Consider the following 20,645-nt stretch of genomic DNA (forward strand, 5'->3'; position numbering starts at 1 on the left):
TCTCTTGGCGGCGTCGAGTTCGGCCTGTGGGATTCGGCAGTCTCAGGCTCCGCGTAGCAGCCGGGGGCGCGCGTGGCCCGTCCGGGTCGGCGGCTGAGTCCCCTGCGCCGTCTGTCGCCTCCTTGCTGTCTGGGCTTCCGGCTCGCTCAGCCCTGCTCTCCTTCCCTTCCCTCTCTGTCCGTTCCTCTTCTCTGCAGGCCTCAGGACCCTCCGGAGACGGGCGAACCACAGAAAAACGCAAGTTCTCTGCCTTCTCTAACAAACATCTGTTCCGCAGAGTAGGCTTCGATCACTGCCTCCGTTTAAATAAAGGGACGGGACAGCCCTTCTCCGGCCGTGGCCTGCCGTTGCCCTTGGTGCTTATAATTGGGAACACTGACTATTCTTTTTTTAATGATGGCATGACTGTAAAATGAATTGGAAGTAGTTCTGTCCCCGAGTTGGTTATTGGTTCTTTCTCTTTCCGAGGGTCTTGCTAGTACGTAATTGGGGTTGGCCTTGAACTCGCGATCCTCTGGCCTCAGCCTCGGGAGTACTGGGATTACGGGCGTGTGCCACCACGCCCCGCTCGTGTATGGAGCTCTTAATTTAAAAATAAGGTGGTACGGTGAATTGAAGTGGCCCCTAAGTGGAACAGAAGTTAAATGTACTGCGATGGCGCTGTCCAATTCAGTTGCTAGCCAGGTGTGATTGCCGGCATTGAGCAATTGAAATGCAGGCCGGTCTGAATTGAGATGTTCTGAAAATGTGAAATGTGTCTTTTTTGGACATACTGTGTTAGAGTATGTCTGAGGTTAATTTCACCCTGTTCACTTTAAATAAGGCTTCTAGTACATTTAAAAATCACACATGTGGCTTGAATTTGTATTGGGCAGCACTGATGTAGAAGCAAGTGTAGGACTGGTGGAAAATTACGGAACGGGACCGACAGCAAAGACAACGCGCTCGGAGTAGGACCTCTAGACACCTTCGGAAACGGGCGTCCACTCATTTTCAAAGCATTTCCCCGTACTTTTTAAATTCGAATCAAGTCTAAAATCTCGATGAATTTTTCTACTGAATCTCAAATCTGTTTTATAGGCTGTGGAAGGGACTGCACTGGACAGGAGGTCCTTCATTTCCCAAACTGCTTGAGTTGATACTGTTTTTATGGTTGCTAAATTCCAAAGCTGTAGTTCATTTAGACCTAATTAAAAGTTCTCAAAGTGATTGGTGTAACTTGAATATATTTTTTTTTCTTTAGGGGCTTGTCCCACATTATGTGGGCATTTGTCATTAAGGTTATTGGTACTTTTTAGGTATACAGTATGGTGACGTTCATCGTTGGGAATTTGTATCTGTACATGATGTCTTGGTTCTTATTTTTTTCCCCATTCCCCTGCCCTCCAGCCCTTCTGCCCCTCCCTATTCACAAAGACTTTGTTTCTGTTTTTTTCTTTTTTCATTTGTATAAAGCAGTGTTTTATAACTTATTCTGTTTGCTTTCTTACCAGACCAATGAAGACATATATTTGAAAACATTTTTGTCATTTATAATATTTTGATAACGTTTTGGGTCTTCTGTCAACTTAGAAGCTTTATTTTCTTCTCTTGTTTTTTTGGTTAAGGTATCTGTTATCAAATTATTAATTTCTTTCTCATTCCTCAGTTACCTTTAAGCAAGTCATTTAGAGGTAGGTTAGAAGTTGTGAAGTGCTTATAAAGCCTTTATGTCTGGATATTACCCTTAGTGGTATATGTGATCTGCTAGGATACCCTCCATATATTACCTATACTTAGTACAAGTAAACAGAGGGCACTTAATTGTCAAGGAGACTACTAATCTGGGGAGTCTCTCAGACTTTTGAGAGGTTTTTCTGATCCTGGGGTGGAGAGAGTTGAAACTGGTGTCTTGAGAGTAAGTCTACAATGCAGACCTTGAACATGGCTTGGATTCAGGCTCCTCTGGCCGACCAGATACGTAAGGTAGAAAAGGATGCAGCCTTTGCTGCATACTAAGTTGTGTAGCTGTTCCAATGTAAATGTCTTGTTTTTCTGAATACTTGTAAATAAAAGAAATCAGCTACTCCTGTGTGCCTGCCAACCTAATGGAAAACCGCTAAAGATAGGATGATTATGTTTTAACTTTTGAAATATGTAAGTTTTGGAATTGAGGTATAATTTAGCTTAGATTGGTTATGGAATATTTGACTGATCTGCTTTTGTCTCCACAGCATCTGTGGTTCTGTTGCGCCATGTGTGGCATTTGGGGCCTCTTTGGCAGTGATGACTGCCTTTCGGTGCAGTGTCTGAGTGCTATGAAGATTGCACACAGGGGTCCAGATGCATTCCGTTTTGAGAATGTCAATGGCTACACCAACTGCTGCTTTGGATTTCACCGGTTGGCGGTGGTTGATCCTCTATTTGGAATGCAGCCAATTCGAGTGAAGAAGTATCCTTATTTGTGGCTCTGTTACAATGGTGAAATCTACAACCACAGGGCGGTAAGCAAAGGAAACCAGAAAATGCCTGCTTATGATGAATCCTCAGAGTTGACTGGCTATAATAATTTTTTATATTTTGTGATTTTTTAAAAAGTATTTTTCTGTATTGATTATCTCATTTGTTGAAGTCATATAGCATGCAGGGCATTGATGCACAGAGAGGTGAACTGACTTGGTCACACAAAGTAATAAAAATGGGGATTACAATTTAATCTGATTCTTTGATTATTGTATTTTTTTCTATTACAAATTTTAGCATTAATTATGGTTTCACTAGTTCTGTGTTAGAGACTGCAGTAAAAGGGATAGATCGGCAATTGAATGGGGCTTATTTTAATAGGGAACAGGTGAAATATTGTTTATACAGCAGGCTTTCTGAACGAACAGTGACAGACTGACTATGAGGACCACTTTTGGGAAATGTCCTCAGAGCATGGCCTTTGAGGAAGTGACACCCAAACTGAGATCGGTGGACAAAGATCACCCAGCCAGGATGGGCAGAGTGTTGGATGCAGAAAGGAATGGCAGGTGTAGCGGTGTAGCAGCCTATGGTGGGAAGAAAGCTGTCCCGGGATTGCAGTGAGAGGCTTGTGGGGAAGGGATGCTTGGCAAGGTAGGTGACGTGGAGCAGGACATAATAGCCTTGACAAGACGTTGGAATATCATTCTAAGGGCAGAAGCAATCAAGATTTTAATGGGGGGATAGAATTTAATAGTTTGGAGATCATCACATTTATAATTTCTATAGACTGCCACTGAGGTGGAGGCTGTAGTGAAGTATATTAGATTTTTAGCAGCTGGAACAACTTCCTGATCTGATGAACCTTATTTTTAGGATGAGAATGGGTGAAGAGATGGACATTTTGATCCTAGGAAGCCAAATTTGATAAGCTTCCAGGATTTTTTGTGTAGTGTTTCATAAAAAATTTTATCTACAGTTTGCAAGTCATTTTTTGTCTATCGGTCTCCTCTCCAACTTTTAAGTTTGAAAAAAATTTCAAGCATTCAGAAAACAGCAATGATCATCTAGATTGACAAGTTGTAATTGCCAAGAACAATGGGATAAGTGTGTTTGAAGTGTATGAGAGGTGTGAGAGGGTATTTGAGTGTTCTGGAGGGGATTAATAGCAAAGTGTCTTTTACCGAAATACATTTTTTAGAATTTAAATGTTCACTCTGTATTTTGATGACCCCTTGCGTATTTTTGACAAGAGCCACTCCACTCTCGTCCACTTCCCACTAACATGACACTTCATTCTTGACTTCCTTTTCACCATTTCATTTCCAAGCCCCTGGAAAAATGATGCCTGGTATAAGAGAAGCTTTTAATGTAAGGATTAAAAAATCTTCAGATTTTGTTGTCCATGTGGGTTCTGGGGCCAGTCTTGCATGGACACTAAGGGATGACTGTATCTATAAATATCTGTGTGTTACATAGTATGTATAAAAGTATTCATCCCTCCACACATTACTCTTCTGGTCCGTGCCATTGAATGCTATTTATCAGAGTGCAACTAAAATTATCAGGGTTCAGTCTTATGTTACAGTGAATTTGCAGAATTGTTTGTGAATTGCAACAAACTGTTTTTATAATGCCACAATTCTTTTAAATCAAGATGCATGAAATGATTGTAAGGCACCAAAATATTTAATCAACTTTGCAAGAGAAAATTCATTGGTGAATGTACAAGAATCCTAACATTTTTGCTTTGCTCTGCTTCCTTAAGATGCAACAGTATTTCGAATTTGAGTACCAGACCAATGTGGATGGAGAGATAATTCTTCATCTGTACGCCAAAGTAGGAATTGAGAAAACAATTTGTATGTTGGATGGGGTGTTTGCGTTTATTTTACTGGACACTGCCAATAAGAAAGTGTTCTTGGGCAGAGATACCTATGGAGTCCGACCTTTGTTTAAAGCCATTACAGAAGATGGATTCCTGGGTGTGTGTTCAGAAGCTAAAGGTAATAAAATTTCTATGAATTTTTAATCTTGTCCTGGTTTTGATCATACTTGAAAATCCCATGGCGGGCCGTCCAAGTTTTTTACAAGTGACTAAGCAAGCTGTGAATTCTTTGAGCTTGGTTTTGTTTTGTTTTTTAATAGATAAGCTCTCTCTGTCAGCACTTAAATTCTGTTATCCTTGAAGGACGAGTTTATAGTACATTTCTGTGTTGTTAGGCTAATATATTCTGCATGTGGTTTGATCTTACCTGCATGTTTAAGTTTTCATATGTAATATCATTGAAGTAGTCCTGCAATTATTGCCCTGTGGTACTTTGCTATAGCTATTGCAGAAGTAAATCATAGCATTTAAAAAAATAATAGCATTTTAAAAAGAGCTTTGTTGATATATAATTCACATACTATATAACTTATTTAAAATTCATGTCAGTGTTTTTAGTACAGTCACAGGTCTTATAACCAGCACGCCAATCAATTTTGGTATATTGTTAATCACCTCCAAAATAAGCCCTCTACTCTTCAACTGTTGTTCCCCAGCCCTTCTTATCTGTCATGTACAGCCCTCTTCCCACACTTCAATCTTTGGCAATCATCAGTTTTTCTTTCTCTATGAATTTCCTTATTCTGGTTATTTCATATAAATAGAAAAATATCTTTGTGTATTGTGACTGGATTTTTTAAACTTGGTATAATATTTTTAAGATTACCTTTTTGCAGGTACTTGTTTTTCTGGAATTGTAATATTTTATTACACGGATATGCCACATTTTGTTTATTTCTGGATAATGCTGCTATAAATGTGTACAAGTTTTTGTGTGTATATACATTTTTCTTTTGGGTGTGTACCTAAGAGTGGAATTGCTGGGTGATCTGTTAACTGTTAGTGGAACTGCCAAATTGCCAGAGACCCCTGTAGTCAGGCTCCAGTACCCACCTGTCCAGTAGTATATGGTGCGGGCCTGAGAAAAAAAATACAACAAGAGACAGAACTAGGAGAGAAAGCAGGTGCCATGATGACCAATGCCTGTACAACTGACAAAGGTGCTGGCCAGTCACAGATGCAGACTTTTATTGGCAATCCATTGGGTTAAAGACAAGCTTCAAGTGGTTTCTATGGAAATTAATATAAACAAGGGTCATAAAGCATGAGACAAAGTATTCTCAAATTCGGAAAAGAATACACAAAATAGATGGTTGTAATGAGAACATTGTCCTTCTAGTTAGTTGGTTTTAGTTGTGGGAATGGAATTTGGATGCGAGGTACTCTGACCTCAGCATGTAGGCTTTGGCTAGACTCATTTCTCAAAAGAAGCCCATTGTGGGGTTAACTATTTACAGACTGCTTTGGTCATGATCAATATCATGGTGTCCTCTGCACCAGATGGTTTTCCAGTGGGTGTATCAATTTACACGCCTACCAAAAATATATGAAGCTTTCAGTTTTTTATATTGGAGTTTTTCATTTTACCCATCCTGGTATGTGTAGAGTGGTTTCTGATTGTAGCTCTGATTTTGCATTTTCTTACAGTGATTATAAGCATCTTTTCCTGTGTTTATTAGCCAATTACATCTGTTCTTGGGAGTAACATCTATTCAGTGTCTTTGTCATTTTTTTTGTTTTGTTTTCTTGCCTGGGATAATTTTGTTTTCAAAAATTAAGACTCTTTAGAAAAGTTTATAGCTTCAAAAAAATGAGCAGGGTACAGAGAGTTCCCGTATACTGTCTCTGTCCTGCCAGGTCCCTCTGTTGTTAGCATTTTATTTTCTGTGGTATATTTATTAGAATTGATGAACTGAGGGCCGGGAATTTAGCTCAGTGGTTCGGTGGCCTGCCTCGCAAGCACAAGGACCCGAGTTCGATCTCCGGTACCAAAAAAAAAAAAAAAAAACCCGAAAACAAACAAACAACCAAACACAAGAATTGATGAACTGATACTGATTTAACTAAAGTTCATTTTTTACATTAGGGTTCATGTGTTGTACAGTGTTTTGCTTTAAAAATACATAATATTACATATTCACTAGTACATTATCATACAGAATAGTTCCATTGTCCTAAAAATCTGTGATCCACTTTCCACTTCTACCACCTGAACCCCTGGCAATCACCAATCTTTTTACTGTTTCCATAATTTTGCCTTAATGAGAATAACATATAGTTATGATTGCATAGTATGCAGCCCTCTTAGACTGGCTTCTTTCACTTAGCAATATGCATTTAAAGTTCCTTCATGTCTTTTCACAGCTTGATTATTGTTTTATTGCTGAATAATAGTTCACTGTATGGCTATATCATTTTAACCATTTCTGAATTATCCATTTTTAATTGAGTTATTTGTCTTTTTATCTATTTTTAGCCATTCCTTATATATTTTAGATATAAATCTCAGGAAGTTTCAGTAAGGTTGCTGGATACAGAATCAACATACAAAACAATACACAACAGGGCCAGGGATTTAGCTCAGTGGTTCTGCCGCCTGCCTCGCAAGAACAAAGACCCGAATTAGATCCCCAGAACCAAAAAACAAAACAAAACAAAAAAAACCCAACAGTGTCTACTATACACTTGAAAAAACAGTATAAAAATGAAATTAGGAAAGCAATTACTTTTACAGTAGCATCAAAAGAACAAAATAGGAATAAATTTAACCAAAGAAGTGCAAAACTTGTGCTTTGAAAAGTACAAGATGAATTAAGAGAAGTGAAAGAAAATCTAAATAAATCATCCAGTGAGCATGGGTCAAGGATTTAACATTAGATGCCATTGCTCCTCAAAGGGATTTATAGGTTCAGTGTGACCCCTATCAGAATCCCACATAACTTTGTAGAAATCAATGGACTGATTTTAATTCATTTGGAGTTACTAAGGACCCAACCAAAGACTGACCAAAGCAGTCACGAAAAGAACAAAGTAGATAGATGTGTTAGTTTTTTGTGGCTGTGACCTAATGCTTGAGAAAATCACATCTGATTTTTGGCCCATAGTTTCAGAGATTTCAGGCTGTGGTCAGCTGGCTGCGTTGTTCTGGGCCTATAGGGAGAACATCAAGGTGGGAGGACATAGAGGTGGAAAGCTGTTCATCTCTGAGAAGCAAGGAAAGAGGGAAGGAGCCAGAGAGAAAGGGGTCAGGGACAGGTACTGTCACCAAAGCCGTGTCTCTGTGTCTTTTAACTCAGCTCCATGTCCAGTTTCCATCACCTCCTGGGATCCAGTCACTATCCAAAGCCCATCAGCCACCAAGCCTTGGGAGATGTTATGGATTCCAACCACAACAGAAGAACTCACACTTCCTCACTTGAAAAGTTATTACAAATTAACAGTAATCAGGACAGTGTTGTACTGCCATGAGAGCATACATATAGACCAGTGGGTGGAATTGGGAGTTCAGAAACAAATCCAGATATTGATAGTAAACTGATTTTTAATAAAGGTGACAAGACCATTCAGTGGGGGAGAGAATACTCTTAAAAAGTTGATGTGACAGCTGGACATACATATGCAGAAAATGAAGTGAGGCCTTTATCTTATATTCAGAAATTACCTCAAAATTGATCAGATCTAAATATAAGAACTAAAAGTAAATAACTCTTAGAAGAAAATTGGGAGTAAATCTTCCTAACCTTGAATTTACCCAGGATTTCTTAGTATAATACTAAAAGTATAACCAGCATAATGAAAGTTGATAAATTGTATGTTATCAAGACTAAAATTTTTGTTTTTCTAAGGATACCTTTCAAGAAAGTGAAAAGGAAGAAAACGCTTGCAAACCATAGTGTTATGGTGTGGTTCTTAAAAACCAATGTGTTAAAGCATTATTGTCAGCCTGCCATTGGGAGGTACAACTTTTGTGTGGTGGGGTCTAGTGGAAGTGTAAATAAGATCCATATTGTATAACTGATAATGTGAAATAAGAAGAAAAGGGATAAAGGTGTAGGGGAAGTGGGAAGGGTAGGGAAAGGAAATGAGGGACAAGAAAAAATGTGAGAAAAGGAAAAAATGGAAACAAAGTCTTTGTAAATAGGGGAGGTTGGAGGGGGTGAAGGAGGGCAGGGGTATGGGGAAAAATGAGAAGCAAGACCTGTCATGTAAAGGTACAAGATCCCAATGATGAATGTAACTGTACTGTGTACTTTAAAAGTACCAATAAACTCAACAAGATTTAAAAAAAAAAAAAAACTTTGGGTACTACTAGTTAGTAAGAACATCTGGATCCTTTGGTCTTCAAATTCAATGCTCCACAGATTATAAACTTAATAAGTGCAAATAGTCGTAGAATTGTGTATAGATAGGCTATTGCTGTTTGTAATAGCATATTGACTTTTGTGTCAGAGATCACTGTGATCTTGGGTTGGTTACTGCCTGTAGAAAATTACTAAGGAAATTTAACTTTTACAGTTTTGGGCACACAGTACATAACAAAGATTAAAGGATAGATTGTGATTTCTAAGTGTGTGTCCTTAAAGTACTTCACAGTGTATCATTTTGCTTAGTAAAGGACTGGAATCCATGGCTCCTTTCTTAGAAATTCTTGAGTGGTGACAAATAAATGACTTCAAGAACATCATAAAATTAACAGATTTCCGATAATTTCTTTTTATTTCATAAGTAGATTTAGGAGTATTTTCTTTTATTTTAACTTTATTGTAGAAAAGAGGTTTTTTAAAATTAGAAATTCCAGGTAGAAAAGGAATTGAATATAAAAAGCTTTAAAGTTTTGCCCTTTCTTTCTTTGTTTTGAGGATGGGGTACCGGTCATCAAACTGAGGTCCTTGTGCTTTCGAGGCAGGTGGTGGCACCACTGAGCTAAATCCCCGGCCACTTGCCCATTTCTTGGAATTACTAAAGATTAGTGTAATTTTCCTCTGTCTCTATGCCACTTTCATCTTTCTAGTGAGGAGATAGAAGAGCTTTGAGCAAATAAGTTTTCAGTGCTTTGCTCATATAATGGGTGTTTTTTTGTTTAAAAGTAGAAAAATAGCTGGGTGTGATGGCACAAACCGTAATTCCAGCACTCAAGATTGCTGCAAGTTTAAGGTTGGCCTGAACTACATAGTGAGTCCAAGGCCAGCCTGGCTGTGTAACAAGACCCTATCTCTAATATATATATATATATATATATATGTACATATAAAATAAAAAGGGGTTTAGAGAAATTTACCTAATCAGGAAACTTACTGTGAAGTAGTACCTTATTAAATAAGTTATCTTTTTCAAATTTGTAGGTCTTGTTACACTGAAGCACTCCATGACTCCATTTTTAAAAGTGGAGCCGTTTCTTCCAGGACACTATGAAGTTCTGGATTTAAAACCAAATGGCAAAGTGGCTTCGGTGGAAATGGTTAAATTTCATCACTGTACGGATGAACCTGCGCATGCCATCCATGACGGAGTAGGGAAACTTTCTCCAGGTAACGAGCAGCTACTTATGCCCCACCCCTTTCCAGCAGTGATGGAAAGTCATACTGTCACATCAGTGGTGATTTTAATGTTAAGATCCGTTTCCTGTTTCACTTGGATGTAACGTGCTGAGGCTTGGGAGACTCCACTGTTGACTGCTGGGTATGGATAACTGGACGTCATTTTCATAAGTAAGTCAGCCTCAGTTTTTCTGGAGCTGTTGAATGTACTTTCTGTGTTCATAGGTTTTGAGATAGAAATTGTGAAGAGCAACCTCCGTGTCCTTTTTAACAATGCTGTTAAGAAGCGGTTGATGACAGATAGAAGGATTGGCTGCCTTTTATCAGGTGAAGTCCATTTAACAGTTTAATAATATTTAGTGTTGTTTAAGTGAAATGATTTATAGCCATTCCTGAGGTTTTAACTGAAATATTTGTTTTATGAGTTAATATTGTCTCTGGTAAAGGGCATAAAACTTTGTAAGTTTCATTTAATATTCAGAGTGATACAATTTAAGAGCTGTTCTATAGCTGTATTAGTGTTAGTATCTAGGAGTACACTTTCTTTAGAATCCTGTGTAGTGAATTTTAACCAATTTAAATATAGTTACCGTTATTGCAGCATCCCATAAAAATTATGTTATATTTTTTCATTTATTAAAGTTTATTTCTGTTTGTAAAATTTGGAGCTCTTAAGTGGTAAAGCTAAAATCCCAATGTTTAATAGGACTGTAAGTTACGATGTCTGTCCCAGTGTAATGCAAGGCACATAACCAGGACACCGGTTCTCTTGTTTATAGGGGGCTTGGATTCCAGCTTGGTTGCTGCCACTCTGTTGAAGCAACTGAAAGAGGCCCAAGTACAGTATCCTCTCCAGACATTTGCAATTGGCATGGAAGACAGCCCTGATTTACTGGCTGCTAGAAAAGTAAGAAGCTATCTGTGTACATTATGTATTTAGAACAGACTTGTTACTAGGTTGGAAATCAGATCAGTAGAGATGATCCTATTTCTGCTGCTACATTGACTCCAGTAATTGTTTAAAATTAAATATGTTAAAATGGAATGAAATGCCTTTTGAATATCCACCATGTTCTGCATTGTACCCAGTTATTTTTCCATCATAATCCATATAGTCCTCACAAAAACACGTCACATTAATTCTGTGCTGCAAGTCCAGGCATGGAGGGATGTTAAAACCTCGGGCTTTGGAGTTTCAAATCCTGGGTTTACCACCCCCAAGTCCTCACTTACATAATAGGAATAATAGTATCTACAGTGGGATAGTTTGAAGGAAAATATGTAACTCATATGAAGTACATAGGATAGAATCTAGCAAGTAAGTATTTAGTGAATGCTAGCTGATTTATTTTATCATTTGTTATGCTTAGAACTGTGGGCAAAGGAAGCCTTGTATATAATATGTAGAAGATCTGATTCTTGGTCTCGAAGACTCAAGAGTGAATGAGAAAGCTGGGAGAGCAATCTCAGTGCAAATTGATCGATGCTAGAAGACTGCAAAATATCCAAAGAACGTAGCAGGTGGCGAGGGCCATTCAGTGTAGGAATAACATCATGGATATAAAGTTAGAAATTGCATCTCTGGTGTGAAACACTACAGTAGTACACAAGATCCTATGAGATAATTAACAATGGAAATAGGGAGAAAAGGGCTAAAGGTGTAGGGAAAGTGGGAAGGGTAGGGGAAAGGGAATAAGGGAAAAGAAAAAATATGAGAAAATGAAAAATGGAAATAAAGTCTTTGTAAATAGGGGAGGAGGGGGTGAAGGAAGGGCAGGGACAAGGGGAAAAAATGAGAACCAAGACCTGTCATGTAAAGGTACAAGAGCCCAATGATGGATGTAACTGTACTGTGTACCTAAAATGTACCAATAAAGTCAATAAAAAGAAAAAAAGCAATTGAAGAGGGCCCACAGGAGACCAACATTAGAGTGGAGGCGTGCTGGACAAGAGAGAGATGAGCTAGGTCAGGTGAAGTAGGTGGCAAAAGGAGGTGCTAGTCGGGTGCCTCGTGTTTATTAGGTGGCAGCCTCGGAATGGGCAGAGCTTAGGGAGACAAAGTGTCTTGTGGCTGAGGGGCAGAGAGCAGGGAGGCAAGGAACTTGAGTAGGTGGGGCTTGTATGTAGCACCCTGGAGAAAACCTTTCCTGTTATTTTGCCTGTGTTTGCAGTTGCTCGTGGAACACTATTTCATTTTTAAGGGTAGTCCTTTTCTTTACATATGTACTATGTGGATTTTTCTTTCTATACTCAGGTGGCAAATCATATTGGAAGTGAACATCATGAAGTCCTCTTTTCCTCTGAGGAAGGTATTCAGGCCTTGGATGAAGTCATATTTTCCTTGGAAACCTATGACATTACAACAGTTCGAGCATCAGTAGGTAAGGCACTTTACGAATTAAAAACTTTTTTTTAAAAAAATTAATTTTAATGGTACATTTTAGGAATACAATATAATGACATTCATCAATGTCATTTACAATGTCATTGTACCTTTACGTAATCTATCTTGGTTCTTACTTTTTCCCGTTCCCCTGTCCTCCTCTCACGCCAGTGAAACTATTCAGTATTTACACCTCTGTCTCATTTACTTCACTTAAGAGTATCACCTCAACGTGCGTCCATTTAGCTATAAATGTTTCTAATTTCTCATTCTTTATGGCTGAGTAGTACTCCATTTTATAAAAACAAAACACATTTTCTTTGTCCAGTAGGCATTTGGGCTGTTTCCAAGTTTTAGCTATTACAAACTGTGCCACTAAAAACACGGGTGCACATATTTTGCTGTTGTATGATTCCTTTTAATTCTTTTGGGAAGATACACACTAGGGAAAAAGCTGGGTCAAATGGGACCTCTTGTCCTAGCTCTTTGATGTATCTCCATACTGATTTCCTCAGTGGTTGCGCCACTCTACACGCCCACCAGCAGTGGAGTAGGGTTCCTTTCTCCCCACAGCCCTGCCAGCATTTGTTATTGGTTGATTTCATGATAGCAGCCATTCTTTCTGGGGTGAGGTGGAATCTCAGCGTTGTTTTTATTTGCATCTCTTGAATGACCACCGATGTTGAATTGTTATTTGTGTTTATTTGCTGTTTCTACTTTTTTGTCTGAGAAATGTCTGTTCTTTTCAGATGCCCATTGTTGGATTGGGTTTTAAAATTTGGGAGGTTTGATTTTTTTTTTTAACGTTCTTTATATATTCTAGACACTAGAACTTTTTCTGAGGAACATCTGGTAAAAATTTTTTCCCACATTGTGAGTTGTCTCTACATGCTGTTGATGCCTTCTCTTGCTGTGCAGAAGCTTTTTGTTTTTGGTACTGGGGATCGAACTCAGGAACTTGTGCTTGCAAGTTAGGCACAGTGCCACTGAGCTAAATCCCCGGCCCTACAGAAGCTTAATAAGAGATCCCACTTGGTGATTCTTTGTGGGAGTTCATGTGAAACTGAGGGTTTGTTTGCGAAATCTTTTCCTACGCCAGTGTCTTCAAGAGTTCTACCTAAACTCTCTTTCAGCTGGTTTAGTGTTTCTGTTTTAATATTTAGATCTTTAACCCATTTCGATTTTAGTTTAGTGCATGGTGAAAGATATAGGTCTAGTTTTAAACTTTGACAAGTTGAAACCCAATTTCTCCAGCACCACTTATTAAAGAAGCAGTCTTTCTTCCAATGAGTGTGTTTGGTTCCTTTGTCAAAAACGAGGTGGCTGAGTGTATCTGGAGTTGTTTCTGTATCTTCTTATGGGTTCCACTGGTCCTTGGGTCTTTTTCTTTGCCAGTGCCATGCTGTTTTTATCACAGTAGCTTTGTAGTATAGTTTCAAGTTAGGGATTGTGAATACCCCTGCCTTGGCTTTGTTGCGTAGAATTGCTTTTGCGATTTTAAGTCTCTTCTTGGTCCAAATGAATTTTGGGATTGTTTTCTCAAGGTCTGTAAAGTATGCTGTTGAAATTTAAACTGGGATTGCATTGAATCTATATAGCAGTTTTGAAAGCATGGCCATTTTCACTATGTTGATTCTTCCTACCCAGGAGCAAGGGATGTCTTTAGATTTTCTGATAACCTCTTTGATCTGTTTTTTTTTTTGAGTGCTACAGTTTTCAGAGAAGAGGTCTTTGATTTTTTTTTTTTTTTGGTTAGGTTGATTCCTGGGTATTTCTTTTTCTCTTTCTTTCTTTCTTTGTGCTATTGTGAAGGGAGTTGTTTCTCAAGTTCTTCTTTAAGTGAGTCTGTTGTTTGTGTAGAGGAAATCAATAAATGTAATACACTATATTAATAGAGCCCAGGACATAAACCATATCTCAATAGATGCAGAAAAAGTGTTGGACAAAATCCAGTACACATTCATGATTTTAAAAAATCCCTACAGAAAATTAGAATAGATGGTCTTTATCTCAACCTGATAAAAGCCATCTATGAAAAACGACAAGGATGTCCACTATCACCACTCCTGTTCCATATAGCTTCGGAAATATTAGGTACAGCAACTAGACAAGAGAAAGAAATAAAAGGAATAAAGATAGAAAATGAAGAAGTTAAATTGTTGTTATTTGCAGATGACATGATACTCTATGTAGAAAACCCCAAGAACTCTGCCAAAAGTCTTCTAGACATAATAACCAAATTCAGTAGAGTGGCTGGATATAAGGTCAATTCACAAAAAACTTTTTATTTAATATTGTAAAAGCATAAGCTTTAAAAGTATTTTAAGTAGTAGTGTGTCATTCAGTGTTCTATATATTGTGAGAAGATACCTGAGAAAAATCAACTTAAATGGAAGAAAGTTTTATTTTGGCTTCTGGTTTCAGAAGTTTCAGTCCATGGTTTGTCAGCTCCATTGATTTTGGGTCTGTGGCAAGGCAGTACATCAGGGTGGGGGCAAAGCTCTTCACTTCATGGCAGCCAGGAAGTGCCAAGGAAGAGAGGAAGGACCAGGACCCTATTGTTTCCTTCAGCAGCATGCCTCCAGTGACCTAGATTCTTCCACTAGGCCCTCTTGGTAAGAGTTTCAACTCCTTCTAATAGTGCCACAGGCTGGGAGCACCATCCTTCAGACTCCTAGGCCTTTTGGTGGGCATTCCATATCCAAACCACAGTAAGCAGTTTAAGTAACATTGTTTAAGAATGAATACAAAAAAAATCTTATATTACTAATTATTTATGACCCCTTCAGAATTCCTTGAATTTCCTTTGGAGTGAAGGGGTCACTACATATATATTTTACCTACCATATGTATGATATCATTTTTTCTATTTTCCCAAAAAAGTAGCCATATGTTTTGGCCCCCTGCCCTTCCAGGATCTCAGTTTCTTGGGCCATTTAGTCAGCCTCCATGTTTGTAGGTTCTTCATCCTTAGATTCAACTGAGGACTGAAAATATTTGAAAATAAAATTGTATCTGTATTGCACATGTACAGAATTTTCTTTCCTTGTCTTTATTTCTTTAGCAATATAGCCTAATAACTATTTCCATGGTATTTATGTTGTATTATGTGTTAAAAATAATTTATGATGATTTAAAGTATAGGTAGCTCTTAAGAGACATTGTAGGTTCAGTTCCAGACCTCTGCAATAATGCAAATGTTGCTGTTAATAGTCACAATTTTTTGGTTTCAGGTACATATAAAAATCATGTTTGTGCTGTACTGTAGTCTGTTAAGGTTTAATAGCATTATTTCAGGCCAGGAGTTGTGCAGGCCTGTAATCCTAGCACTTGAGAGGCTAGAGGCAGGAAGATCACTATGAGTTCAAGGCTGGCCTGAACTCTATAGTGAGACCTTCTCTCAAAAACAGGTGCATGCCATAATTATAAAATAGTTTGTTGCTAAAAAAAAGTTAATAATCATTTTGTTGGAAAAAGTGATACAAGTATTGATTCAAGATTCCCACAGACATTTAATTTTTTTTAAATGAAAAATCTGTGAAACACAATAAAGCAAAATAAAACAATATTTACCTATATATAGGAGGCTGTACGTAGGGTATGTGCAAATACTGTGACATTTTATAAAAGGGACCTGGGCATCTGCAGACTTGGGTATCTACAAGGGGTCCTAGAACCAATCCCCATGGATGCCAGCGAAAGACTGTGGTCTGTGTAAAATGGGAAATAGGTCTGTACTGTAATTCTTTTTCCTCAGGGAGAACTTTCTTCAGATTGAGGTGTGTTTTAGTAAATATTCCATCATACAACCTAACAATTACTAGCTGTGATTGCCTTGCAGACAGTAGTAGTTTTATCTGGTAGATGCATATTGATATTTGAATTGTATGCCAAATCAGATCCTATGTTGTTGCTGAGTCTGAAAAGTGCAACTGTCTTTTTTTGTTTGTTTGTTTGTTTTTTGTTTTTTTTTTTTTTTTGAGACAGAGTCCCACTATGTAGTTGAGTCTAACCTGCAACTCACTATGTAGCCCGGGCTGGTCTCGAACTCACAGTGATCCTCCTGCCTCAGCCTCTCAAGTGCTGGGATTACAGGCGTGCACTACCACGCCCGGCTTAAGTGCTACTGTTTTGGATATATATCTTTTTAAAGATATTTCCTTGTGGGGCAAAAAAAAAAAAAAAAAAAGCCCAAATCTCTCTCTCACTCTCACACGCACGCACACACACACACACACACCCCAAACCTTAGGTATTACATTGACTTATGGCCCTCCAAATATCATAGAAAATAGCAGGTATACAATATATTATTGAAATTTAATGGGGTGGGGTGGGATTAGGAAAAATGTTAAAAAGGCTTCCTGGGAAATATCTGTTCATTTAAAATGCCTATTTTTGAAGTGGGTCTTTATATTTGGGGGGGCTGATTGTTTTGAGTTCTTTATATATTCTAGATAATAGTACTTTGAGGAACAGCTGGTAAAAATTTTTTCCCACATTGTACGTTGTCTCTTAGCTCTGTTGATGGTTTCTTTTGCAGTGCAGAAGCTTTTTAATAAGATGAGATCCCAGTTGTTGAAATTTTTTGCTAGTTCCCATGCTACTAAGGATTTGTTCATAAAGTCTTTTCCTATGCCAATGTCTTCAAGAGTTCTGCCTAACTTCTCTTCCAGCAAGTTTAGTGTTTCTGTTTTTATATTTAGATCTTTAATACACTTAGATTTTAATTTAGTGCATGGTGAGAGATAAGGGTCTAGTTTTAATCTTTGGCAGGTTGAGATCCAGTTTTTGCAACACCATTTATTAAAGAGGCTATCTTTCCTCCACTGAGGACGGTCAGCTCCTTTGTCAAAGAGGAGGTAGCTGAGTGCATCTGGAGTTGTTTTTGAGTCTTCCAGTCTGTTCCACTGGTCCTCAGGTCTGTTTCTTTGCCAGTACAATGCTGTTTTTATCACAGTGGCTTTGTAGTATAGTTTCAAATTGGGAATTGTTATACCCGCTGCCATGTGTCTGTTGCCTAGGATGGCTTTTGCTATTCTAGGTCTCTTATGGTTCCAAATGAATTTTTGGATTGTTTTTTCTATTTCTGTGAAATAGAGTGCTGGGATTTCAATTGGCAGTGCATTGAATCTGTATAGCAGTTTTGGTAGTATGGCCATTTTCACTGTGTTGTTTCTTCTTACCCAGGAGCAGGGGATATCTTTCCATTTTCTTATATCCTCTTCGATCTTTTTTTTCAGAGTGCTGTAATTTTCAATGTAGAGGTCTTTTGCTTCTTTTGTTAGGTTGATTCCTAGATACTTCATTTTTTTGGATGCTATTGTGAAAGGAATTGTTGCCCTAATTTCTCTCTCAGTGAGTCTGTTGTTTGTGTACAAGAAGGCTACTGATTTTTGTGTGTTGACCTTGTATCCTGCTACTCTGCTGAAAGGGTCAGTTAAGTCTAGAAGTCTTTTGGTGGAGTTTTTTGGGTCATCGATGTAGAGTATCATATCATCAGCAAATAATGACAGTTTAACTTCTTCCTTTCCTATCTTTATTGCTTTAAAGAAGTAAAAGCAGTAAGTAAATATACAAAAAAATGTTCCACAGCACTGGTCATTCGAGAGATGCAGATGAAAACAACACTGAGATTCCACCTCACCCCACAAAGAATGGCTGCTATTAAGAAATCACATAATAACAAATGTTGGCGGGGTTGTGGGGAGAAAGGAACCCTTCTCTGTTGGTGGGAGTGCAGACTGGTGCAACCACTATGGAAATCAATATGGAGATACCTCAAAAAGCTGGGACTAGAGGTTCCATTTGACCCAGCCATCCCTCTGCTGGGTATCTTTCCAAAAGAATTAAAAGAAACATACCACAGTGCTTTATGCGCACCAATGTTTATAGTGGCACAGTTTGTAATAGCTAAAACTTGGAAACAGTCCACTTGCCCATCAGTTGGAAACTGGATAAAGAAGATGTGGTTTTTCTATAAAATGGAGTACTACTCAGCCATAAAGAACGAGAAAGTAGATTCAGTCATAGGAAAATGGATACATTTTGAGGATATACTCTTAAGTGAAATAAATAAGTCACACATGTGCAATAACCGAATAGTTTCTCTGGTGTGAAAAACTAAAATAGTACTCAAGATCCTAATGGGATAATTAGCAGTGTGAAATAGGAAGAAAAGGGCTAAAGGTGTAAGGGAAGTGGGAAGGGTAGAGGAAGGGGAATAAGGGAAAGGAAAAAAAATGTGAGAAAAATGTAAAAATGGAATTAAAATATTTGTAGGGGGGTAGGGGAGGTGGGGGTGAAGGGAGTGTGGGGACAAGGGGAAATAATGAGAACCAAGACCTGTCATGCAAAGGTCCAAGATCCCAGTAATGAATGTAACTGTACTGTATACCTAGAATGTACCAATAAACAAAATTTAAAAAAAAAAGGCTCCCTGGGAGGGTTCTTTAGGTACAGTGAAGTTCCGTAAATAAGGAGTGGTAGAGGGAAAAATAACAAAGTTTAAACGAAATCACTTGTATTAGTCTATTTTCTGTTACTATAATGAAGGACCTGAGGCCTGGTAACTTCTAAGGTGTGTTTAGCTCATAGGTTTGGAGGCTGCAAGTCTAAACAGCATGGCACTCTGGCCAGAGCCCTTCTGGCTGTGTTCCTTCGTGGTAGACAGCGTCACAGTAGGAGTGTGTGTGACAGGGAGGGGTCAAAAGGGGAAAGTGGAAGGAAGTGCCCTTGGGAGGGGCTCCTTTGTAGCTGCAAGCTCGCAGGACAGCTACTGGGCGCACCTTCAGGGACCAAAGGACTTTCCTAAAGTTAGGCCCCCTGTTGCCACAGTGCATCAGATCTTTCATACATAACCTTCAGGGACACAGCATATTAAAACTGCAGTACTACTAAACCCTTTTTTGTGTTACAATACCAGTGTACGAGGCATGATTTTTACACATTTGAGTCATTCATTGTTAAGTTTAGCAAAATTGCAGGGTGGACAACTCTTGATTTGAAAACATTAGAACTTTAAAAATTGCCTAAAATTGTAGAATGGTTTCTGGGCTATTTTGTTACAATGGTATTACTTTTGAATTAACTACACAGGAATGGCTTGTCAGTGTAAGGTTATTTTGGAAGTTACTTCATATTCATACAAAGCCCAGTATAGTAGTGAAGCCTGCAGCTTCTTTTAAAAGCCGCTCTATTTATCTGTATCTATATATTAAGAAAATAATAAGTATATATTTATTTTTGATGGGAGGTTATGTTGACAACATTAATGCTTTTTCTTATTTGAGGTATGTATCTAGTTTCTAAGTATATTCGGAAGAATACAGATAGCGTGGTGATCTTCTCTGGAGAAGGATCCGATGAACTGACTCAGGGCTACATATACTTCCACAAGGTGAGCACTCTGAAGTGAGGGGACATCTGTGCTAGATGAAGAAAAGTCTAAATTATGTGACTGTTTTATATCACCTGTCATCTCAGTGTAACAGTGACATTTTTAGTATCTTATGAGTTCATACATGTGAGAAAATCTAATAGTGTGTACCTGTTATTTCTTTTATGAAGAAAGAAGTCTTAATAGTATCCGATAACACTCATTCTCTAAACTTAGTAAAACTGAGAATCACCTTTCAGTTTCTTAATCCCTGCAGCACCACATCCCTTCCCCAGTGTGCATGTTTCGTTTGCTCTACACTAAGTGTCTGGGCTGTGGAGAAGGTCTGTTTAAGTATTGCCTGCTGGTGTCCAGTCCTCTGCTCCATCCCCAGCCTCGTTTTCCTGCCTGCCTTACCCACCTTTAGTATCACAGTGCATGAGTGCACCTAGGAGGGAGAAGTTAAAAGTGTTCTATGTGTCAAAAGAAAGGCTGTTCTTTAGCTCATTGTTTGTAAAATAGGCCCCTTCTCCAGAAAAGGCCGAAGAAGAGAGCCAGAGGCTTCTGAAGGAACTGTATTTGTTTGATGTTCTCCGTGCTGACCGAACTACTGCTGCCCACGGGTAACTAGACCATTTAAGAAGCGATTCTTTAAAATAAAGACATAATAAATAAATAGGATTGGTGGATGAGGTGCCCCCCCACAGTTGGCCAAATGTTGCAAAGTGTGATGTTTCTTTTTATAAACAAAATGAAAGTTGTCTCTTTTAGCACCAAAAGAGTTGGGATAAAGTGAGAGTGCTGCCGTGGGAAGGCGGAGCAGTTTTCTGTGTTGTTTCAGACATAGTCCCTTTTATTCTTTCAGTACTGGGGATGGAACGGTCTTCCATCAGCTGGTCTTCCATCAGCTGCGTTCCCAGGGCTTGATTATGCTCCCCTCCTGTCTCCTCCCCTCCCCCTCCTCCCTCCCCTCTCTGCTCCTCCCCTCTCTGCTCCTCCCCCTCCTTCCCCTCCCCG

General features: G+C 38.6%; 1 protein-coding gene across 1 annotated transcript in view; it reads left to right on the plus strand.

Annotated features, from left to right (window-relative positions):
• Positions 1-66: 66 nt before the first annotated feature.
• Positions 67-20,645, plus strand: part of Asns (asparagine synthetase (glutamine-hydrolyzing)) — a 23,022-nt gene continuing 2,443 nt past the window's right edge. Inside the window, exons 1-9 of the mRNA XM_019208665.2 lie at positions 67-237; positions 2,214-2,483; positions 4,211-4,448; positions 9,673-9,858; positions 10,093-10,194; positions 10,647-10,774; positions 12,122-12,248; positions 19,543-19,649; positions 20,151-20,251. Coding sequence (XP_019064210.1) covers positions 2,235-2,483; positions 4,211-4,448; positions 9,673-9,858; positions 10,093-10,194; positions 10,647-10,774; positions 12,122-12,248; positions 19,543-19,649; positions 20,151-20,251 — 1,238 coding nt within the window. The 5' untranslated portion in view covers positions 67-237; positions 2,214-2,234. The remainder of the gene's footprint in view (positions 238-2,213; positions 2,484-4,210; positions 4,449-9,672; positions 9,859-10,092; positions 10,195-10,646; positions 10,775-12,121; positions 12,249-19,542; positions 19,650-20,150; positions 20,252-20,645) is intronic.

Source organism: Fukomys damarensis, unplaced genomic scaffold (assembly GCF_012274545.1).
Source record: "Fukomys damarensis isolate Sample0158 unplaced genomic scaffold, DMR_v1.0_HiC HiC_scaffold_4, whole genome shotgun sequence".
Classification (NCBI taxonomy): domain Eukaryota; kingdom Metazoa; phylum Chordata; class Mammalia; order Rodentia; family Bathyergidae; genus Fukomys; species Fukomys damarensis.